Raw genomic sequence first — 21,630 nt, forward strand, 5'->3', positions numbered from 1 at the left:
GATAACAAATGTTTAATTAAGGCCAGATATTAGTCTTCCCTCATGAAAGTGAAATTCAAACTGTCATAGTATACTTTTTGAAAAGTTAAAAAGGTGGCTGTCATGAAAACATATAAGGAGCATTTGACAACAAGTTGTTTAATGCATTAATGAGGGAACCAGGAGGATGGCAAGGCTGGTTGAAGAGCATTTGAGGGGTACACATTGTATAGCCAGGAAGGAACTGCTGAAATAAATTTGCTAAATTGGATACAGGGCAATAAAATGGTGACCTTGGAGGTTACATGTCTACATATATCATTTGCATCTTTACTGGACAAAAATCATTTGCAGTTCACCAATCTTCTACAGATTAACAAGACTGAGCCCTAATAATATTAAATATTAAGTCAGTAAAATATGTTCCAGAGAATTTGATAAACTTTGGATGGGCCTGTTGGAGAATGCTCCAGTATGACATTGGTAGTATCTGTAAACATTTTTCCCCTTAATTATAAGCTTGGGGCAATTTTTCTTCACAAAGGGAATATCTTTGGAGGTCAGCTAATATTATTATTAATTTTGTAGGGAAGATACCCTTTTGTTACCTCCAAGGATGTCCTAATGTAAGGACAGGTTCATAGAGAAGCATTTCCAGTGGAATCCCCAAGGATGTATTTTGAAGAGTAAGACATGAAGTGTTGGATATGTTGTCCAGGCTTGTCAAATATTTAAAAGACCTTTGTCCTTCACTTTCTTCCGTGGTTAACTAAGACTAAGTAAATACTTCACCAAGATTACTTCAAGGAACAAATTACAAAACCAAATGTACAGTGTGGTGCAGACAAAACCTTCTCAGTAACACTTGTGATTCGGAGCTGGTCCTGGTGTTCACATTTACTAGACTACTACTTTATTTTAGGGTCCACCTTTACCTTGTAAAAGAGGCTGAGGAATTTTCATGAGAAGTTTTTCTTTAACATTTTCCCCTAAGTTATTCTTCATAATTTTCAAGACCACGTCTTTGGGGTGAGGGTCTGTCAGAATGAGATTTCCAGAAGTTTAGATTAGGAGAAGAGATGGATAATTAGAAGACGACATTAAAAGGACTGTACTTCTGGGAGCCTCTTACTGATATGATTAACAGGGTAGATCCTGAGAGTAGCTCCTTGTGTCCAGGTGTGCGTTTTGGCTCTCATTGAATGCATACCAAAATTTGCCTCAAATGCTTTCCAGAATTAATTCCCAGTATTTCCCAGCTTTAAGTTCCTAAACATCGATTGCTGTTTTCTCCTTTCTGTCACTATTTGCTCTACCTTCAAAACCCCACTTAGAAATTCCTTTCCCTGATCATAGAAATGGAAAATATCCTTCCAAAGCAATTGATTTGCATTATTCTGGTGGCATGTGTCACACTCTGTTTTGTATTACAAATATTTACATGTGTGTCTCATTTCATTTACTAGCTTGTAAGTATCTAAAGAATAAAAAACAGTAACTTACCTACTTAGCAACATTAGCAATCACTGAGCGATCATTGAAAGATGGATAAAAGAATGAAGAATTTTGTTTTACTTCTATGAATCCCTAGTAAAATTCATTTCCCCTTTTCTGAGCTATGTTTGTCTTATTCAGATGCCTGTAAAAAGCAACCAAGTGATAACAAACAAGCCAAGTGTGTCTCACGTATGAGATGTACACCCAGGAGAAACATTTCTAGCTAATTTTGTTAAGGTAGCTTTGGTACCAAGTCAGCCAGGGGTCAAGAGACTAAAAATCTGACTGTGAGTTCCAATTAAATTGTCAGGTTCAGCCCAAGGTAAGCACAGCAAAGAAAAATGTGTTGTTTTCTTGAATAGAGAAAATAAAATCTGCTTTTGCCTGAACTATTCAGATGAAAGCAGAGATTTGGGGTCAGTTGGTTGGTTTTGAATGAGCTATTTTTTAATGCTGGCTATAACTAATTCATGTTCATTGGCAAGTTTTTTTAAACTTTTTTTGTATGCTGGTATAATTGGCATATGATAAACTATATATAATTAACGTATGCTATTTGATAAGTTTTCATGAATGTATACTCCCATGAAACTATCCCCACAATTAAGAAAACGAACATGTCTTATCACCCTCAAAATGATAGACAAATATAACATACTTTTATTTAAAAAAATTATATTCAGTAACATTAATCTTTTTTGATATGTCTTTTTATGAATTCAAATATGTGTATAGATTCATGTAATCACCACCACACAGGATACAGAACATTTCCAAAAAATCTCCCTTTTGCTATTCCTTTGTCCTTAGTCCTCCCCTCCCACTACCTCTAATCCCTGGCAACCACTGACCTGTTCTCTGTCTCTAGTTTTGTCTTTTCTAGTGTCATATAAATGGAATCATACAGTGTGTACCCTTTAGAGAGGGGCTTCTCTCAGCATAATGTTTTGACATTCATCCCAGTTGTTATAAGTTATTAATCCTCCCTCCCTCCCTCCCTTCCTTCCCTCCTTCCTTCCTTTCTTCCTTTCCTTTTTCTCTTTTTGGCTGAGTAGTTTTCTACTGTCTTGATAAAACACAGTTGGTTTATTCATTCCCCTGTTAAAGAATATTTGGGTTGTTTCCAGGGTCAGCTGATTATGAATAGAGGTACTAACAACATTTGTGTACAGGTGTTTATGTGTGTGGGCAAGTTTTTCTTTTTTAGATTCTTTTATGTTTTGTTTCAGAAATAGTAATGGAGCGAGAACCAAACTTCTCAGTCTATTAAAAGGGGAGGGGCTTGAGATGAATCCTTAGAAAGATGTACTCTTTACAGGAAGTCACATGTTTTTGCCACATCCTCCATAACCAAAGTAGCTCTGTCTATTTACCACTGCTTTCCTCCCGTTTGAACAGATAACAAAATTCTCGTGGACTTTAGAAATTCTATTGGCTCTGTAGTAGGAGTTCCCTTGTCCTTGTTTTGATGTGTTACGTGCCATATATTAAATAGGATACATATGTCAGATCAAGTAGTTTAACACATTCTGGAGCTGAGAGCATTTCTGTTTTAATTAGTGGAACGTAAGAGTGAAACTGAAAAATTTCGCATTGGTGGAAAAGGTAAATCTGAGAACAAAAGGGGAGAATTGGAAGAATTCCCCATCAGTAATGGACAGAATTGAAAAGAACAATTCTATGTTATTCCTGGAATTGGATTCTTGTAGTTCTTCAGAAATACAAATACAAATGGATTTACTATGGTTCATTTATTTGATCACTTGATTCAGTAAGTATTCACTGAACCTACTAAGTGCCAGGTACTGTTATAAGAACTATCTTTTCTACAGTGTTTTCATTATATTAGCATCTTAATATTATGTTGTTATTGAGACTTAATTTTGTCTGTTTTACAGGGACAAATTTTATAGCTCGATCCAGGCCATTTGCCATCTTACCTGTGACGAGATCAGAGAGGTCAACCATCATCCTGGCTGCGTCCCTGTGCTCAGCGGTCTCGTGGCTGGCTCTGTGCTGTCTGGTGTGCTGCTGGTTTAAGAAAAACAAAAGCAGAAGTATGTAGATTTTTGGGGGTAACGAAAACGAAAAATTGCCATGTGTATATTATATTAACATTTCTTTTCTTCTTCTAAGAGGTTTTTATGAAGCTCTGCAACATATTAAACACATGGAGCCAAATTATTCAATTCATACACTAGAAACAAGGGTTGCTTAATCTTAAATAAGCATAGCAATAATAATGAAAACTCATATTTATTGAATGCTCATTATGCACCAGGTTCTAAGTGCTTTAGATACATGGATTTATTTAATCTTCACATTATGAAGAAGGTACTAAATATTATATCTATGTTTTGGAGGTGGCACATGAGGCACAGAGAGGCTAAGTAACTTGGCCAAGGTCATACAGCCAAGAAGCAGCCAGGCAGTCTGGCTCCAAATCCCACTCTCTGAAACACTATGCTCCTCTGGCCAGGTAACCCTCAAAAAGTTGAGTTCAAGGACCAGGGCTTGGGGGCTGGGAATGTTCTCTTTTCCTTCAGAAGAGGAAAAGAGTGCTTGGTGTGTTTTTCTCTAGGAGCACAGAAATTATGTTTTTGGACATTTTCCCAGAAGCAGATCATTTTGGTGTTTTTAGGCTGGAGACATGGAGAATCACTGAGGGGAAGAGGGTCTGTAAAAGAGGTTTTTGCTATCTTTCTGCTCTGTTCTCAGAGTGTGGGAGGTGGGGAGCAGGTCAGACACTGATAAATTCCTCATTCTACCCCATCAAATGAGTAGATGAAACACTGGTGATACTAGGAGATACTAGGAAACCAAAGTGATAAGTAAGAGTGAGTATACAAGAGGCACAGTGAGGAGAGGCAAAGGAAGAAAATAAAAATAAAGAAAGGAAAGAACAAAAGCATGGTGCCCCTACTGCAAGATTAACCATGCTTGGATTTCTGAGAGATGCTGGGGATTGGAAGCCCCAGTAGATGTGTTCTTTATTTTGAACCAAGCCTCAGCCCAATATCCCTACCTCTCTCCCTGTCATGACGTGGCTGGACAAACTACAAAGAAATTTGAGGATTCCTTATCTTTCTCAAGAAGAATGGAATCACATCCTGGGTTTTGGTCTTTGGTTTTAAATATAAAATCCTATCTCTGTGTGTGTGTTGTATATATATAGTGCTCTCTGGTTTGAAAGCAAAGACCTTTCATAATTTTTAATCTCATGGGATTCTGTGAAGCAGGTGATTTTACTGTCATCCTCTATGTTATAGCTAAACCTAACAGCCATGGAGAGACCTCCCACTGGGCTCTGCTCACCCCAATCCATCCCCTTTTGTTCCCCAGCTCTACAGGAAACTTCTTCCTGCAGTTTCTAGTGTATTATTACCTCAGTGTCCTCTATTTGCTGTCCACTTTTCCATATCTGTGGACACATTTACCTGTATTAAGTTTCCATATTTTCCTGACTGGATACAGACTCCTAACCTTCTTTTAAAAAATGTAACACTATCAGGAGGAACTTTATGAAAAAAAAAAAGTATGGTAATCAGCTCTGTATGAGTCATTTTATTTCTTTCTTTATATCTTTCTGTATTTTTCAGATTTCTTAAAATTAGCACTCATTACTTTATAAACAAAAAGTGGTATATTAATCCCCCCTCATGGAACATACTTCTTTAATTCAGCTATATGGTCTATATTAGCAGTTAAAATTTTGATCCCAGGACCTTGTTACCCTTTCAATAATCATTGAAAACCCCGAAGAGCTTTTGTCAATGTGTGCTTTCTTGGTATTTCTAAGAAGTTAAAAGAGGAAATGTAAAATTTACTTATTAACTTATTTAAAAATAACAAAACATGCATTATATAGTAATATAATTAACATATTTTGATTTAAAAACAATTTTTTCAGAAAATAGACAGTGAGAAGAAAGACATTTTTATAAACCTCTTTAATGTCTGCCTTAAGAAAAGTCATCTGGATTCTTTTAGCAGCTTCTGCATTCTATCTGTTGCAATGTATTGTTTGGCTAAAGTATATGAAGAAAATCCAGCCTCAGACAGATATATACAAAAAGGGGAAGAGTATTTTTAATACTCTTTACAGATAATTGTGGATACTGCACCCAAACTGGTCAAGAGGTAGTTACTTAGAGCTGCATCTCCAGGTACTTTTTGTACTCTATTAAATGAAAATCCACTAGTCTAGTCTACTTTGTACTTTGTGTGTAGCTTTTTCCCATGCATAATTTTGAAACAGTGTGTTTGGATGTTTGGAAAATATTGTTTCACTGAGTTATGAAGCTTCCCAATGCTGACCTGCATCATTGTACAATTTTAGAAAGTCAAGTTATACAGGTTGTTAACAATGGAGGAGGCTGGGTGAAGGTGCAGGGGTCTTCCTGGAATATTTATTTGCAACTTCCTTTGAATCTATAATTATTTCAAGGTAAAACGTTTTTTAAAAGTGTTAGTAACATTCTAAACCAGCTGTCTGATAGAAATAGAATTTGAACCACTAATGGGAAGCACATGATGTAATTTCCTAATAGCCACTTAACCTAATATATCAAAATTTATTTCAACATGTAATGAATATAAAAATATTAGATATTTTACATTTTTTTTTCAAAATCAGGTATATATATTTTACATGTCAAACACATCTCGGTTGGAACTAGTCACATGTCAAGTAGCCACATATGGTAGCCGCCATATTGAGCAGTACAGTTTTATACTTTAAAGTTGGTGACCAGTATGTAAGATTTTATTTAATTATTCCTTAAGCTCTGAATATACTGTATATGTTTTTTTGCATGTATATCACCATCATTTCTGAGGGTGTATGAGGGAAACATCTTAACAGGGCCCATTTATGAATGAAAATGTTATTTTATTCTCAAAAAAACCAAGAAATACTTTTTCTCATTAATCTAGAAATAAAAAGTGAAGATATTTCTGAATCCCAGACTAATGATCAAAGGAATAATATCCACATCTCATCCCCCCGCCCAGGGTCACAAATAAAGACTGAAAAAGAAGACACCATAATGGGAGAAGGTAAGCTTAGACCATGGGGATGATTCCTACAAGAAAGACCCACTGTGGGTGAACTCCGTTTCCCCCTGAGTCAGTTTCTGAACCAATTATAGCCCCTTCTTAAGTCTTTGTTACTTCTTTTCAAGGAAATGAGACCCCAGCATACTGATACAAAAGGCCAACTGATTCACTCAGCTATTAACCAATTATTCAAGTTGACATTTACATTTGTTTTCTGAGTAGAAGATGATTGGTTTAACATTTGAATTTGTTATATAGAGAAAGGCAATATAGGGTATAGGGATATAATCTTTCCCTTAGCTTTTGCAATGCTGCCAGTTTGGCAGCTATTTGAATTTGGGAAAAGAAGAGAGTATAGTTGCCAAATACCAACTATGCAAATTAGATTGAAAACAGGACCCTCAAGAAATGAGTCGGCTTTGTTAAGCTCTGCTTTGTTGTTTAGTCATACTTTTAGCAAAATGTATTATTTGCTTACATTGTACATTGTGCCAGATGATTTTGCTTGTTATATTGTTAAATTGACATTAGAGTCAATGCCAAGGAGAGAAAAGATAAGCATTTGCCTGAGACTAATGCTTTGCCCTTGTCCTAAGGACACAGAAAATGGCCAGACAGTGGGCAGAACACAAGATGGATTTGCCAAGTATGGATATGGTGTATGAAAAATATTCAAGTAATTGCCATAGATCTGAAGCATTTTAAATGCATGCTCTTAGGAGAATATTCCTACTTTTTCTAAGTATTAATAGCCAATTATCATGACATACTATGCTTGAAAAGGAATACAAATTTAAATAATTCTGAATGCATGTTTAATCAACAAGTAGCAGTCCAATGAACTCTGACAAGTGTGTGTGTGTGCATGCGTGTGCATGAGCACGCATGCACACTCAAGTATCAGTTTGTTTGCCTATTTGTATCTTTTCTTGTGGAGAAAATGAACTTTTTTTTTTAATATTATGACAAATTGGTCAGCCGTACTGTATCTTCTGGAAGTGCACCAAAAGGTGGTAGGGAATTTGCAATGGGTAGAGGGGAGAAGAATAAAGACAAAGAGAAGAAGACAGGAATTCTAGGTTCCACCTACAACTTCAATTTTAGACCTCTCTTCCATGTTACTGCATGCAAATTGAGGACAGGTGTTTGAAAACTGTCACTGAACTTAGCTCTGTGGAGAACAGTATATTCAACTGCATTCTTTAGCGAATAGCAGGAGCCATGCTACTCTTTCTCCTAATCTAATATGGCTATCTACGTGTATCTCAGTTGTCCTGCTTAAATTAACTACAATAAGCAATGCACAATGCCTGGGGATTTCATTAAGAAATTTTTTTTATTGGGTGGCTTAATAATAAGTTATTAGGAATGAGACAAGGGACAGGGGTCCTGTGGAAGAGTTTAGATTGAAGACATAGGAGTGTCAAAGAGGTCATTTTATTAGGACATCCAAGTTGAAAATAGGAAGATGTATTATCCTAGTCCTCTCCTGGGGGTCATAGCAGATTTATTTCTTTATTTTCTAAGACTCGTCCAAATCTTAAGAGCATGGTTTCCAAGGCAAGTAATGAGGCATCTCCTGCTTTTCTTCTGACATTATTACCAACTACAAAACAGCTAATTATTGCTAGCATAAATAGATTTGGTTTTATTCCATTATTTCCACATATTTCCCTTTTCCCTCTGTGTTTCTAAACTTTCAGCATTTGTTCATAAAGTTATCTCTCTTATAAGCACTTTACATTCACTAAGCATTACCATAGCACCCTTATTTAGCTGACAGAATTGAGAGCATTTGCACTGTCCAGTAGGTTCAGACTGTAAATGCACCCTGTTAGGAATTTTACCAAATACTGTTTGGATTAAATAGGGGTGGTAGAGAGTTGTGGGGGACGAAGGGAGTAAAGCATTTATCCCTGCTCTTTCACTGTGACATATAGAGCCCTCTGAGTCAGCTTTTAAAATTCATACCTGCTTTTGCCATTCTGCTACTCAGAAGATTAAGTGAATTCCCATTGTCGGTTGAAGAGGCAAGAGAATGTGACAGTTAAGAGCATGGAACCCAGGAGTTAAACAGACTGGGTTTCCCCCTCACTCGACTGCTGAATTACTCTGTGACCTCAAGCAAACCAACTATCATCCCTGTGACCTTCAGTTTCCTTATCAATAAAGTAGCCATAATCTCCCCACATTTAGGTAGTTATTCAGATAGTGAGTTTGTATCACTAACCTGTGCAGAACAATCCCTGGAGAGTGTTATTACCTAACTCCATCCTTTCTAATCTCACTTTGGACTTCACCTTCCGCCCCCTGCTCACACTCCCCGCACTAGCTCACTCATCCCCGGACTTGTCTAATACCTTCCCACCCATTTGCTTGCAGTTTCTTCTAATTGAATTGTCTTCACCTGCTAAAGCCTCCTCAGCTTTTAAGCACCAGCTGAAATGTTCTTTTATTTTCATGAAGTCTTCCCCAACTACTTCTGCCTTAATATATGAGAGTACTTTCCTTTTGGGTTCCAAGAAACTAAATGTGTGCCTAAATAGTAGTACCTATTTTTTTCGGAATTTATTGTACATAGATGGCTCTCCTTTTCCCACAGGCTAATGGGTCTCAACTAGGGCAATTTTGTGTCCCAGATAGGGTGGCCAACTTATCCTGGTTTTCCCAGAATTTTCTGTTTTAAAAATGAAAGCCTTGTGTCCCAGGAACTCCCTTATTTAAAATAAAGTGGAATAGCTGGTTATCCTACCTCCAGAGGACCTTTGAAATGTCTGGAGCATTTTTTTTTTTGGTCACAGTTTGGGGGTAGGGGATACTACTGACATAGAGCGAAGAGACTGGGGACTCTGTACACAAATTACAATGCACAGAACAGCCCTCACAGTAAATATTACCTAGCTCAAGATGTCAACAATGCCAAGGTTGGGAAACTATTGTTGAGTGACTGATGACGATAGAGATGAAAAGAGCCCCTCTTCCTTTCCTTCCCCCTTCCAGAGAACCCTGACTTGCAGTAGTTCTTTCAACTGCTGAAAAAGAGCGCTTATCTTTTTTAAAAGTGATGTAGAAAGTTTATTCAGGGTCACAAAATTAAAGACAGGGCAATGACTGCACATCTTTGGGATCCTAGCAGTGGGCAAAAGGTGACTTCCTGCTTCCAGGCCATGCTTGGTGCTGTCCACTTAAGTTACCTCTCCCAGTTTCCTGGCCAGCACCTTGGGTTTGCAGGACAGCTACTGCTGCAGACCTTAGCACTGCCTTCTCCAAATCATACACTGATCTTTGGCCACTTCGTTATTATTATTTGTGTGTGTGTGTGTGAAATCCATTCACGCAATGTTGGGAATGGAAAAACTACCATGTAAAGATATTATGCATATGTGACTCTGACCACCAGCTCCAGGGATATTTATCTCTACCACTTTAGAATCCTATTGACTACATATGGTGAGTTTTGTGAATGTAAAATGAAAAGAACTCTTGATTTGCCTTGGTAAGTACAGATCTGTAAGAATGACAGTGGGAAGGGAGGAGAGGGATGGCCTCACAATGGCTGGAAACAGGGAAGAGCAAAATACAGCTCAGGACTGGAAATTGTCCCAAGTTCCCAGGAAAGAAAAACTATATTTGGAAATGACTAATGTCCATGTCATATAATTAAAAGGATGTTAAAATTTCCTCATTTAAAAATATGAATAAATTTAACACTTAATTCCTTTAAAAAACTTTTAAAAAAGAGGAAAATTTGTTTTGAATACCAGGAATAAGAGCCAGCCCACCAAATAAGATGGACAGTCGCAATGCTACTGGCAACTCTGATCCAATATTACATATAACAATGGAATATCAGCAGAATTCCTACTCAAATGAGGACAAAACACATAACTTTTTCTTACCTCAATTTTATAATATATATATAAGAATACTAAGAAACATAGTCAAATATAAAATAACGTTAAGAAGGCAGTGTTGGAGAAACTATGTGATGGTTTGCAGATGATATAATTGTTTAATAAAAGTTAAAAGTTTTCAACCATTAACTGCTATAATTTATAAATAATGAGTAACTTACTCAAATATAATGTCAGTCTATGCAGAAATAATATTATATACAGTTAGAAAACATAATGAAACATAGGAAGAACATGCTGTTTTGGAACGAAATCTTAACAAGAGATATAATTGGACTTACGTAACAAATAAAGTATATTTTGTTGAATAGTTTAAAGGAGAGACTTGCTTACATAGAGCATTACAACATAGTTCTGATTAGATTGAATAATATTGCAAAGACCTCAGTAATTCCTAAATTAACTTTGGTTTAATGCAATTCCAATCATTTTATACAGAGTAGAAGACCATAAGATGATTCTAAAGTTCTTCAGAAAATATATATCAATAATAGCACAAAGTCAATTTTTAAAAGAAATTGATTTTATGACAGGGGAAATGGGTAGCTCAACTGGAGAGATAATATTTATGTTACTGTTCTTAACACAATGTGATATTGACCCAAGAATGTATGAACACAAATAACTTCAATTAGATATAAATATAGATATTAGATATAGAAATGTAATATATAATAAAGGAGACAATAAAAATAAAGGGAAACAGAAGCATTAGTCTATAAATGGGTTAGTAAATTTGACTGTTTAGACCATTTATCAGTCTAGATTCACAGTTCAACAACTACACCAAAGTAAATTCCAGATGGATTAAAGTAGTTTTACTAAAACATATTTATTTCTAGAGTATTGCAAAAACAATAAAATGGAGATAACATGATATAATGTGAGATTAAAGGCATTTTTTTCTGCCTGATGTTTTTAAAATTTTCATACTTTCCTGATTTATCATGCAATGCTTATTAAAAATAAATGAGCATTTTTCACTTACAGGAACAAATAATCTAAAAAGGCTGTAGGTAATATATTAATTACTGCTTATGCCTTTTCAAAATGTGGGTCAGACTGTTGCCTTTCTGGACAAATGAGAATCCAAGATGGAATACATTCTTTATATTGGCTGATCAGCTGTCCATTTCTCTGCTTCAGACCCTATTAGGCTCTCGGTCCAGGTGGTTACACTGGGTCTTGTGTGCTGAATCCAGGTCGTCCAAAACTGAATGTATCTATGGAGCCTGGGCTGGGATGATACGAACAGCAGGGGGGGAGGAGATTCACTATGGATGTTGCCATTGCAAAGGAAGACTAGCACCCACACAAATTCTACAAATCACAGGCAGAGCATATATTTGTTGCCCAAGAAAGTTTTGGAAGACAAAAGAGGTTCAAGAGAATTGAAAAATTATAGCCAACTGGTGAACCTGAAGGACCCCAAACCACCGAGTCTTCCTTCTTATGGAAAAGGGATATATGTTCCCACATTGTAGCCCATTCTCCCTAATTAAAACTTGATCAGACCCTCCAATGGGGCTCTAAGGAGACCTCGAGAGGCAAGTTGAAATCCTCTTTCCATTTTAATGGGGCCTCCCCAACGAGGGGAGGTGGAAGGGAGGCAAGCCCATTCATATATTTTGATACTCACTGCTCTTCCTTCCCTACACCCCAAACATTCAGCTGAATGCCTGAGGACACATATCTGCTATAAATTCATTTTTTATCTAATTTGTCTGAGATCTAAGCTTCCTGTGGAGGTCCAAGATCAAAGGATCTGATTCCTTCTGATGTTGGCGCTGACATATAATGTGCGCTGACTTAGTTCTGTCTATAACCTCGCGGGGGGGAGCGGCAGCCCCCCTGGGCACCTTTACACAGTGCGCTTTCATTTCGGCTGGGGAGTCTGTCAGGTATACTGCTGGTTGGAGCTGCCAGGTAAATAATTCATGGGAGAGTTTTAAGTGTTTGGGGGCCTAAAAGGAGAGCTACGCTGGTGTCAGTGTTTTATGAATAGATGCAGACTTGAAAAACAAGAGGGAGCAGGTTTCCAACGACGGTCTCTCAAAAACAGGATAACGGTATCTTCAATGGATTGAAAATTGGGAACTTGAAGTGTTTTGATTCCTCTTATATGAAGTGGTGTTGGTTTTACCAAGGGACAAAAATTCAAAGCCTTTTTCTCTTTTTATAACTGCTTCTCCCTGACAATTTATTATTCTTGTTCTTTGGTTTTTGCTGATTTTGGTAAACTATGTCCTTCCTCCTGGTGGGAGCAGGATGACACCAAGCTCAGTCCATGGACAGCATGGGGTATCATAAGGACACAAGGCTGGTGGCAAAATTTCCTTCTGTGAAGGAAATCAGTGTCCTAAAAGGAAGATGAGACTGTCTTACAAGGCAAGGTGGCCAATAGTAGAAACAGTTGCACAAGTCAAATGAGAAACTCCAGTCAGCAAATATTGAGACATAAATCAACATAGTTTGAGCTGTCAAAGATCAGTTCTGGAAGATCCCACAGGGAAACTAGGATAACCTTAGTTCTCATAGTTCTCAGCAAGGGAATCATCTCTAAGTTCGGTAGCCAGGGCAAATAGGTGGTAGGCAAAAGGACTGTAGAAATGGAGAGAGAAGAAACGAATAACATGGGTTTAGTGGAATACTAACTGATGCATCATGGAAATAAAATAAACAACAAAATTACTTTATTTCACTTAACTGTTCCAAATTAAAAACATGTTATATAAATTTATATGATGTGACTACCCTCTCTCTTCCCCACCTCACATCCAATTCCTTGTTACATTAAATTGAGGTAGGAAATTAGAGCCCTTTGCCCCAGTATTCTCTCTTATAGTGTGGCAAAGACATGATTATGTAGATTATGACTATTGTCTGCTAATACAAACCAAGAAATCTCTCAATAAACTGAGAGAGGAGCTAACACACGAGTTAATAAATTAGTATTTACATTGCATAGAAAAGAGAAGTTAATGAATTTGGTGGTGAGATGTGAGAAAAGCAGGGATGGGAAATGTTGATGGCAGTATTGCCTTTTACCTTCCAGGAGTTTAGGATAGTTCTCAACCTATTTTTTTTTCACTGTAAGGCACATGCAAGATGTTATTCACATGCAGGTATCCAAGCAAACATGCTTCTTAACTCCCCATTGCTGTCTTAATTTGACACAGTTACCATAAGGCACAGTACAATTTCTGGAGCCAAAATACTGAATTCTGTAAAGTAAGACCTGCTGCTACTTGGGTACATGGTCTTGGGAAGTTACTTAATTTCTTTGAACCTCAATGGCTCCCTTCCATAAGGGAGATCCCTTGCTTCAGAGGGTTGTGTTGAGTATTAAATTATATACTAATATATAAATCTTGTATAGGGAACAGTGCCCAATATGTGATGATTGCTATCATTGCTATTTAAGTGTTACTTTAAATTATTAGCTTTTTTCTCTTCAAGAGCAAATGAAATTTTGAATGCAAATGAGTAAAGGTGTCATAAGAGAATAAATTTTTGAAATTTCCTTTAATATGTTAAAAATCCTATAATCTAATGAAATAATTTTAAATTTTGCACTACAATACCTTCTCATTTTAAAGAATAGATTGATTCCTCCCTCAATGTGCAATATACTGTGAGAATAAGAAACTCATGAGTTAGGAACTACTTTCTGAAGGAAGTGACTTATTTGGGGAGATGAATAAAAGAAGGCAGATAGCTTTGAAAGATAGGAGGGAAAAAATATTTCAGGTCTAGGATGTGTTTTGAAAAACTTCTTACAGGTGAGAATGAGGTAATTATGGGAAAGAGTTAAAACATTTGGGCCTAAGCAGGATGCCACCAGAGGCTAAAGGATGCCACCAGAGACTATGCATATATAAACTGCTTCAAAGGAAGTGTATCTGGGCACTCAGCTGAAGGAACTGTAAAATACTGAAGTTAGAAAAGAGCACTTTTCGAAAACAGCGCTTGTAATGTTTAAGCCAACATTTACTTAAAGTTTCCATGAAAAGCTCCTGCAGTGGAGTGTTTCTTCCCACAGTGATTATCCTCACCCTCATCCTCATCATCACCATAATATCACAACCACAACAGAACAGCTGAGCTGCCTCAGGGTCCTTCATAGTGACAGCCTCATGAAATAGCCAAGTACTATCTCATTTTACTAGTAAGAAAACTGCAATCCTAAGGTTAAGTTACTTTTTCTAATAAACTCAGATGTAGGTTTGATGGTTTGTCCAATTCCAAAACCCTTACTTTTTCCACTGCCGGGGGCACACGTGCAAATATGCACGCACACACACACACATGCACATTGAGCACTAGCCAGCATCAGAAATTGCTACTATAAAATGCCTTTTCAGATACCTAGTCTGAAAAAGCGTCCCACTTTTCTTGAACACTCCTCTTAATGGAAAAAGAAAGGGCCTAATAGCAATATTCAGTTAACAGGAAGATAGTTGCTACAAAATATAAAAGCAGAGTAAGAGCAAATCCATGTTTTCAGGACAGTGATAGTTTGCTGGGGGCAAGTGTAAAATATATTCAATCCTTGATAGTTTATAGTATTCACTCAACAAAAAATTCATTAGCATCTACAACAACAAGGAAGTTGTACAGCCACCAATAATACAACCCAAGAGGAGTATTTTTGTTTCCAATTGATTTATCATCATAGGCATGGAAGGATATATTTCTTTTTCTGATGCAGTAGAAATACACTGTTTTACTTCACCTGGGTTACAAGATCTCGTCTATTTCCTCATCTATAAATGGGAATCACAATGAGGTCCACACCTAGATGTTCAGTAAATATTAGCCTTCTTCTCTTCCCCACCCATGTTATAACCAGTCCTCAGACTCTGTCTATTCAGCTCTTAAATATATTTGACTCTGGCCCTGCTGCTCTTCATGACGTCTTGCTTAGACTCTGCAATAGCCTTCTAACTGCCCTCCCTAATTCCCTCCAAGTTCATTTACTTTATTATAAAAAGGCTGTTTGTCCCAAGATGAAAACAATGTCACTGCCCTCCTAACTTCCAAACTTCCAGTGACTTCTACAAGATAAATTCCAAACCCCTTAGTAGGCTTTTCAAGGCCCTTTATTTATGTATGGACTCTATCTAGTATTGTATTTGAACCATCCCCTGCCCCTACATCCGCATCCACTCTGTATACAACCTAGGTTCTCAGCCTCTGCTATTTTCAGGGCTTCTGACACACCTTGTTCTTTCCTGCTGCCCTGTCTTTATAATGCTATCCCCTATAGTGGAATGTCTTCCCACTAGATTGTCCCTCAAAACTCAGAAGTTAGCTCCTTTGTGACATCTCTGTAACCTCTCAGGGAGGGTTAAGCATGTCCTCCTCTATCTTCTCTAGTATTCTACCCCCAGATCTATTACTATAAGGCTTTCACCTTAATCTACTTAGAGGTCTGTTTCCTGGAGACCCTGGAGAACAGGATACATGTTCCCAGGGGCTTTGTTACCCTAGAACCTATTACAGACACCATGTCCTCTTTGAGGTCTGTTTCCACCACAAGGACCTAAGCTCTATGATATTAGGAATATTTCTTATTCATAACTGCATTCCTAGCCCTACCATATAGTAGGTGCTCAGGAAATAGTGAACTAATAAACCAATGAGTAAATAGAAATGTTCTCCAGTGAAGAATCTCTGGAGGTTCAGAATGACTCCTAAAATCCAGTTTGAGCACCTGCAAAGGGTTTGCATGAGTGAAATGGTAAAGAAAGATATGAGATTTAGGGAGACTTTGACAAGTTTATTCTTCTGAGATATTGAATCTCAGGCACTTTTGAAACTTTTGAATGGAAATGTTTCGTTACTTCAACAAACAAGATGTTTGGGAAATAAATGCACATCTAAGAGCTTACACTTAAGAAAATTGGTGAGAATAGAATATACATGCAAAATATAGGCAAACTCAGGAAAAAAGACACTCCAAAGTTAGACAGCTGGGGTCTTTCTTGTTGATGTTGCTTCTTTATTTTGATGTGAATTTGTATAATGTCTCCATCTGTATGAGATTAAGATATCTACAGGACTATTAATTTAGGGTACATTTTATTGAGGTAAACTATAGGGAGTATTAAAAAGGATTTAATATTTTTTTTAATAAAATAATTTTATTTAATAAAATAAAAAGGAATCACATTTAATAAGTATGTTTGGTGGTAAAGGCCAGGCTAAATAAATTTGAGTCTCATATCTACACTTAAAAGCTTTGTGATCTAGGGCAAGTAAGTTCACCGTTTGTACGTTTGTTTCTCCATCTATGAATGAGGACCATAACAGGACTAGCCTCATGGGATGACTATGAGGACTAATGAGTGAATGGATGTCAAGCATTAAGAATGGTGCCTGGCAGGGCTGGGTGCTCTCTGAGCATTAGCAATATGAATTATGATGGTTATTATTTATCCAGTCCTTAACATATCATAGGCTCTGGGTGGTGCATTGCATGATTCATCTAATTTAACCTTCAAACAATCCTAAGAGCTGGATACCCTCATTATCACTGTTTTACAGATGAGGAAACTGAGGTAGACAGAAGGTAAGTATAGTTTACACATTTATTCAATGAGTAAGAGACCAAGTAGAAAATCTAACCTTTTATTTGATTCCAATTCTGTACTTTTAGCTGCTGTGCTGTGTAGCTTCTAGGGACCATCTTTCACATATTTAACACTATATATTATGGTAGGTGTGACTTAATTTTATCAGTGAAACTCTGTAGTTCTAGTTCATCATCATTTATTGCTCAACTAATATGGTAGATTAGTTAGCTCACTTACATACGTCATGAAGTGTTATGGCTTATATACTACATCCTTCAAATAAGTGAACAGATTAAAGCAAAAATGCCCAGACCATCTATTTACCATGGTCAGTACCAATGTTGCACTTCTGAGTTGAATGTTAATTATGTTTATTAGGAAAATAAAATGCACATGAAATGTCAAGGGAAGAAAACAATTAGAGTAAGACTGCTAAGATGAAATATGAATAATATGAAATTATACAACTAAAGCCCGGAGAGGCTAAGTAACAAGATGAAAGTCACAGAGCCAGCTAGCAGGGCAAGGGAACCCTGTACCTTAATTTTGTGACTCCAGTCCAGTACTCCTTCTCTCCTACTGTTGCACAATCATATAATGTGCACATGCATACAGATGTATGTTCATTTCTTTATTTATATTGTCTCTACATATGCTTATATTCATGCATTTATATAAAATCAAAGATACTCAAATTTTGACTTTGGTATAAACACCAAAGTGTTAGTGTGAGTTAACCTGTTTGTTAAGTAAGACCTGCCATCTAGCTTTTCTATTTAAGCCATTGTGCTTACAATGAAAAATCTTTGTTGAATTATTCACATTATAAAAGTGTTTTTCTGGGAAACAGTATTATCAAACTTCTGTTAATTATATTAATTATAAATTGGACATGGAATATACTGATTTTTTTTTAGGAAAAATGTATTTCCAAAGATTTTTGGAAATTGGTATGCTGATAGAACTCAATCGTTAGTTAGTTGACAATATCTTTCCAGAAATGCTCAATATGCAAAATGACAATTCCAAGCTAATTGAGAAATAAATCTATTTCTTCCCCTGCTTCTTTTCTCCCACAGATAAGAGGGTGAAGGTGGTAATGGGCAAGCCGAGTGTGGATGGGGTGTCTCGAAGAAAGGTTTGCCACCGTGTTGTCCAAAAGAAGGGGGGCAGCCGCGAAGAGGCTGCTGTGCCCCCTCCCAGTATTAACTGTGTCACATCCCACGGGCACACCTGTGCTCCAGGCTCTCCCACTCAACAGGTACACCTGCAGCAGACTGGCAACTGGAAGGAGGCCCAAGAGCACTTGGTCAGATACCAGCTGGCAGGCCAAGATCGGCTGCTGCTGCTCTGCTCGGACCTCAGACAAGAGCGGCAGAAACTGCAGGGGCAGAGTCAGAGTCCGCTGGGCAAGGAGAGTGGCAGCTTGGGGCTTTCCCATGAGAAGAAAGCCCCCTGTGATGCTAACCCAGCAACCCGCCTTTATTCAGTACATCCTGCAACTATTCAGGAACAGCTGTGATCAAGGAGCCATGTGGGCATTTGGCCCAAAAGTCAGAGTGTTCAAACATATTTCTGGATAATGAGCAAGAGCAATAAAAGCTGACAAGTGGGAACCCTAAGGAGAATATGGACTCTGAATTCTCTTTATCAACTCAAAAATGGAAAACAGTCATACGAATGCTTACAGATGGAAAAAATGCTGACGTGTCTTTCATATTTATCACTGCTCCTAGTCCAATGCCATGGATTTCCCTAAATATTTCTTAATTTTTACTTCTTTTAAACTTAAGCCTCTTTAGACTCCTGATTTTGCCATCTTAACAACGGTGTAATACTGATTTATACCAGGAGGGGTTGTCAGTAAGTTTTCTCTAGGATGACTGCCCAAAGCACCTTGAGCTTCTCTTATAGAAGGGATCATGAAAAAGTCTGTTCTGCTATAGTTATTTCTACACTATTACAGGAAAACATTTCTTTATCCTGTGGTAACATTTGAAGGACAGGAGAAAACCCTGCTCCCTGATGTATCAGTACAAGGTGACAGGGCAACTTCCTGGTTTTTTACAAGCTGATTTTATTTCATGGTTTAAATTCAATCATTATTGGGAGCACATAACAGAGCAAACATATCAAGTTTGCACCTCCTGAGTACCGGCACATGAAAACTGATATTCTCATGGGCTTCACTGAGATTTTAGTTAAGGACAAAGATTTTGAAAAAAATAGCAAGTTTGGGGAAGGAAATTATCCATGGACCAAAGTTATATTTTTCAGTAGTTCTTCCTATTATATTAGTAACTGGATCAAAATTACAACTGGAAGAAAACTGTATTGGGGACACCAGAGATAATAACCAAATGTCCAAGTAGATGATCAGCTAACTCATTTATCACAGAACTGCTTTTTGGACAAGATAATGCCCAGGGAAGTGCGGAGAGATTGTATCATGTGCAGCCTCTCTAGGCTGTGTGCTAGGGGGTCTAATGAAGACCGACTGGTGTTGATACGCTGAATAAGGATGCTCAAGGCACTTTCATCTGTTTCATACATTTGCAAAAGGGTCATCAGTGTTCAAACTAAAGGATACTTTAAGCAGCCTGTCTGTGTCCTTGGCTCTGGAGCCAGAAGTCCTTATGCTTAGGCCGCAAAGATGGCAGAGATGAGGAGAATTTCCAGGAAGTACTTGTTCTCAGCTTTTCCCAAAATATAAACCAGGATTTCTAATCCCTGAAAGATTAAGGGGCTGTCCTGTACCTGAATTAGAATGGAGGAAGGAGACACACTCTTCTCTTGTAGAATTTTAAATAATGATGCCCTGGAGTTAGCCCCGTGGGAGGCACTAGCATCATTACCTGCAAGCGTTAAAGACAAGGTATGTCTCTTTACCAGCAGTTGCCAGGAATTTTCTCAGCCCCTCTGTCCATTCTTTAGGTGTATTATGGGCATCCCAAACTTTAAAACTGCCCTGAAAGCAGATAAGCAACCTTCTGTGTGGCCCTATATTGGATTTTGAAAGAGATAACAATTAGATATTAAGTTGATGTTTTCCATGAAATATCAGTCCAGACTATCTGTATTTAAGGAGGGCACTGATGGGCAGTCTGTCCTATAAAAATGTACACTGGAAGTGCAAACTGGCTGCTTGCAGGGTAAATCCTTTATGTAGATGTATTTTGCTTGAGCATGAACAGTGTTTAAAAGCATAACAATAAAACTTGAATGGCTAAGGAAGGCTGTGCCTTCTTCAGCTTAATTAGCCCCTACTAAAACTTGTCCTTTCTCTCATTGTGTAGCTTCCTGGTCTATGAAGTCATCTGTCTTTGCATACTTTTCCTTTAATGTGTACACTGGGATCTCAAAGAGCTGTAACCCTTTCGTACAAAAGCATTTCAGAACTCAGGCTTATAACTGAGGATTATAAAATGATACAGTCTTAGCACTACCTGCTGACCTAGAATGTTGGCTATACTTTCTCTCTTTCACTCAGTGACTTCTTTTACTACCTCAGTTCCAGTCCAGATTTCTTTCCTGATCTTCGCACCATAGAGTTAGCTGCCTACTGAGAAGTTCCACTAGGTTAACCCACAGAGACCATGAAGTTAAAATGGCCTTAAAACCTGCTCCTCCTCATGCTTCCGCTAACACCATGTCACATGTCAACCTTGACTCCACATTCTATTTCACCCATCCCAGTGAGCTACCAGGTTGTATTTCTACTCCTTATTTACTGTTCTACCCATCTTGACTGTCTTCCTACCTGTCCTCCATGTGCCAGAAGACTGATCTTTGGGGAAGTCCAGTTTGACCCTATTTCTCTGTTAAGGAACAACAGTAACTCACCTATTAATTATACTTCAGCAAAGCCTGGGATCTCTGAGGCCAGAAACATCTAGAGTAACTTGCAGGGCTCTAGTATGTGCATGGAATTTGAGTCTAGCTAGAATCCCCTAACCCATAGGTAAGCCAGTACTCTTTTTTCTCCTCAAAAAGTGGAAGAATTGGGTACACAATGGAAGCCAAGTGAGTAGCTCTTGGTTCATTCATGTCTGGAGATGAGCTGATTAGATAAAGCACCACTTATTCAGAACATAAACACAGATGACCAGTAAATATTTCCTAATAGTAACAAGCTTTACTCTTTACTCAAAAAACAACAGAAAAAATGTCTTGTTCTTGTGTTATTTCAAAGAATCTCTTCTTGCCTCCCATTCTGATTTCATACATATGGTAGTCTCATTTCCCCCAAGATATTGAACAAACCAAAATTCTACAGAGTTCAAAAGTATTTGTAAATATTTATGGATGTTAAAATTGAGAGAGAAGGATGAAGGAACTTGGGGTAGTTTCCACCATCTCTCGAGTTTTGGGGTTTGTCTTCAGGGAAGGTTCCAGACTTCGACAGAATGTCATGTCTCTCTGAGAGTGACAGACCGAGCTGATCTGACCAGGCCTGTGTTCTGCAGCATTCTTACTCACATTATTGCCTAGTGAAGCTACTGTACACCAAGAGGCCTTTAGCTCCCTCAGGACCTGGTCCTTTCAAGGATTACTTAGCTGAATGACTCCCTTCTGCCTAGCAGTCTAACTCCAAATGCATGAAA

General features: G+C 37.7%; 1 protein-coding gene across 1 annotated transcript in view; it reads left to right on the plus strand.

Annotated features, from left to right (window-relative positions):
• Window positions 1–20,298, plus strand: part of PKHD1 (PKHD1 ciliary IPT domain containing fibrocystin/polyductin) — a 453,696-nt gene extending 433,398 nt beyond the window's left edge. The window contains exons 64-66 of the mRNA XM_036916397.2: window positions 3,375–3,533; window positions 6,412–6,534; window positions 18,106–20,298. Of these exons, the coding sequence (XP_036772292.2) occupies window positions 3,375–3,533; window positions 6,412–6,534; window positions 18,106–18,548 (725 nt within the window). The 3' untranslated portion in view covers window positions 18,549–20,298. The remainder of the gene's footprint in view (window positions 1–3,374; window positions 3,534–6,411; window positions 6,535–18,105) is intronic.
• The last annotated feature ends 1,332 nt before the right edge of the window (window positions 20,299–21,630 follow it).

This window comes from Manis pentadactyla, chromosome 16 (genome assembly GCF_030020395.1).
Source record: "Manis pentadactyla isolate mManPen7 chromosome 16, mManPen7.hap1, whole genome shotgun sequence".
NCBI lineage: Eukaryota > Metazoa > Chordata > Mammalia > Pholidota > Manidae > Manis > Manis pentadactyla.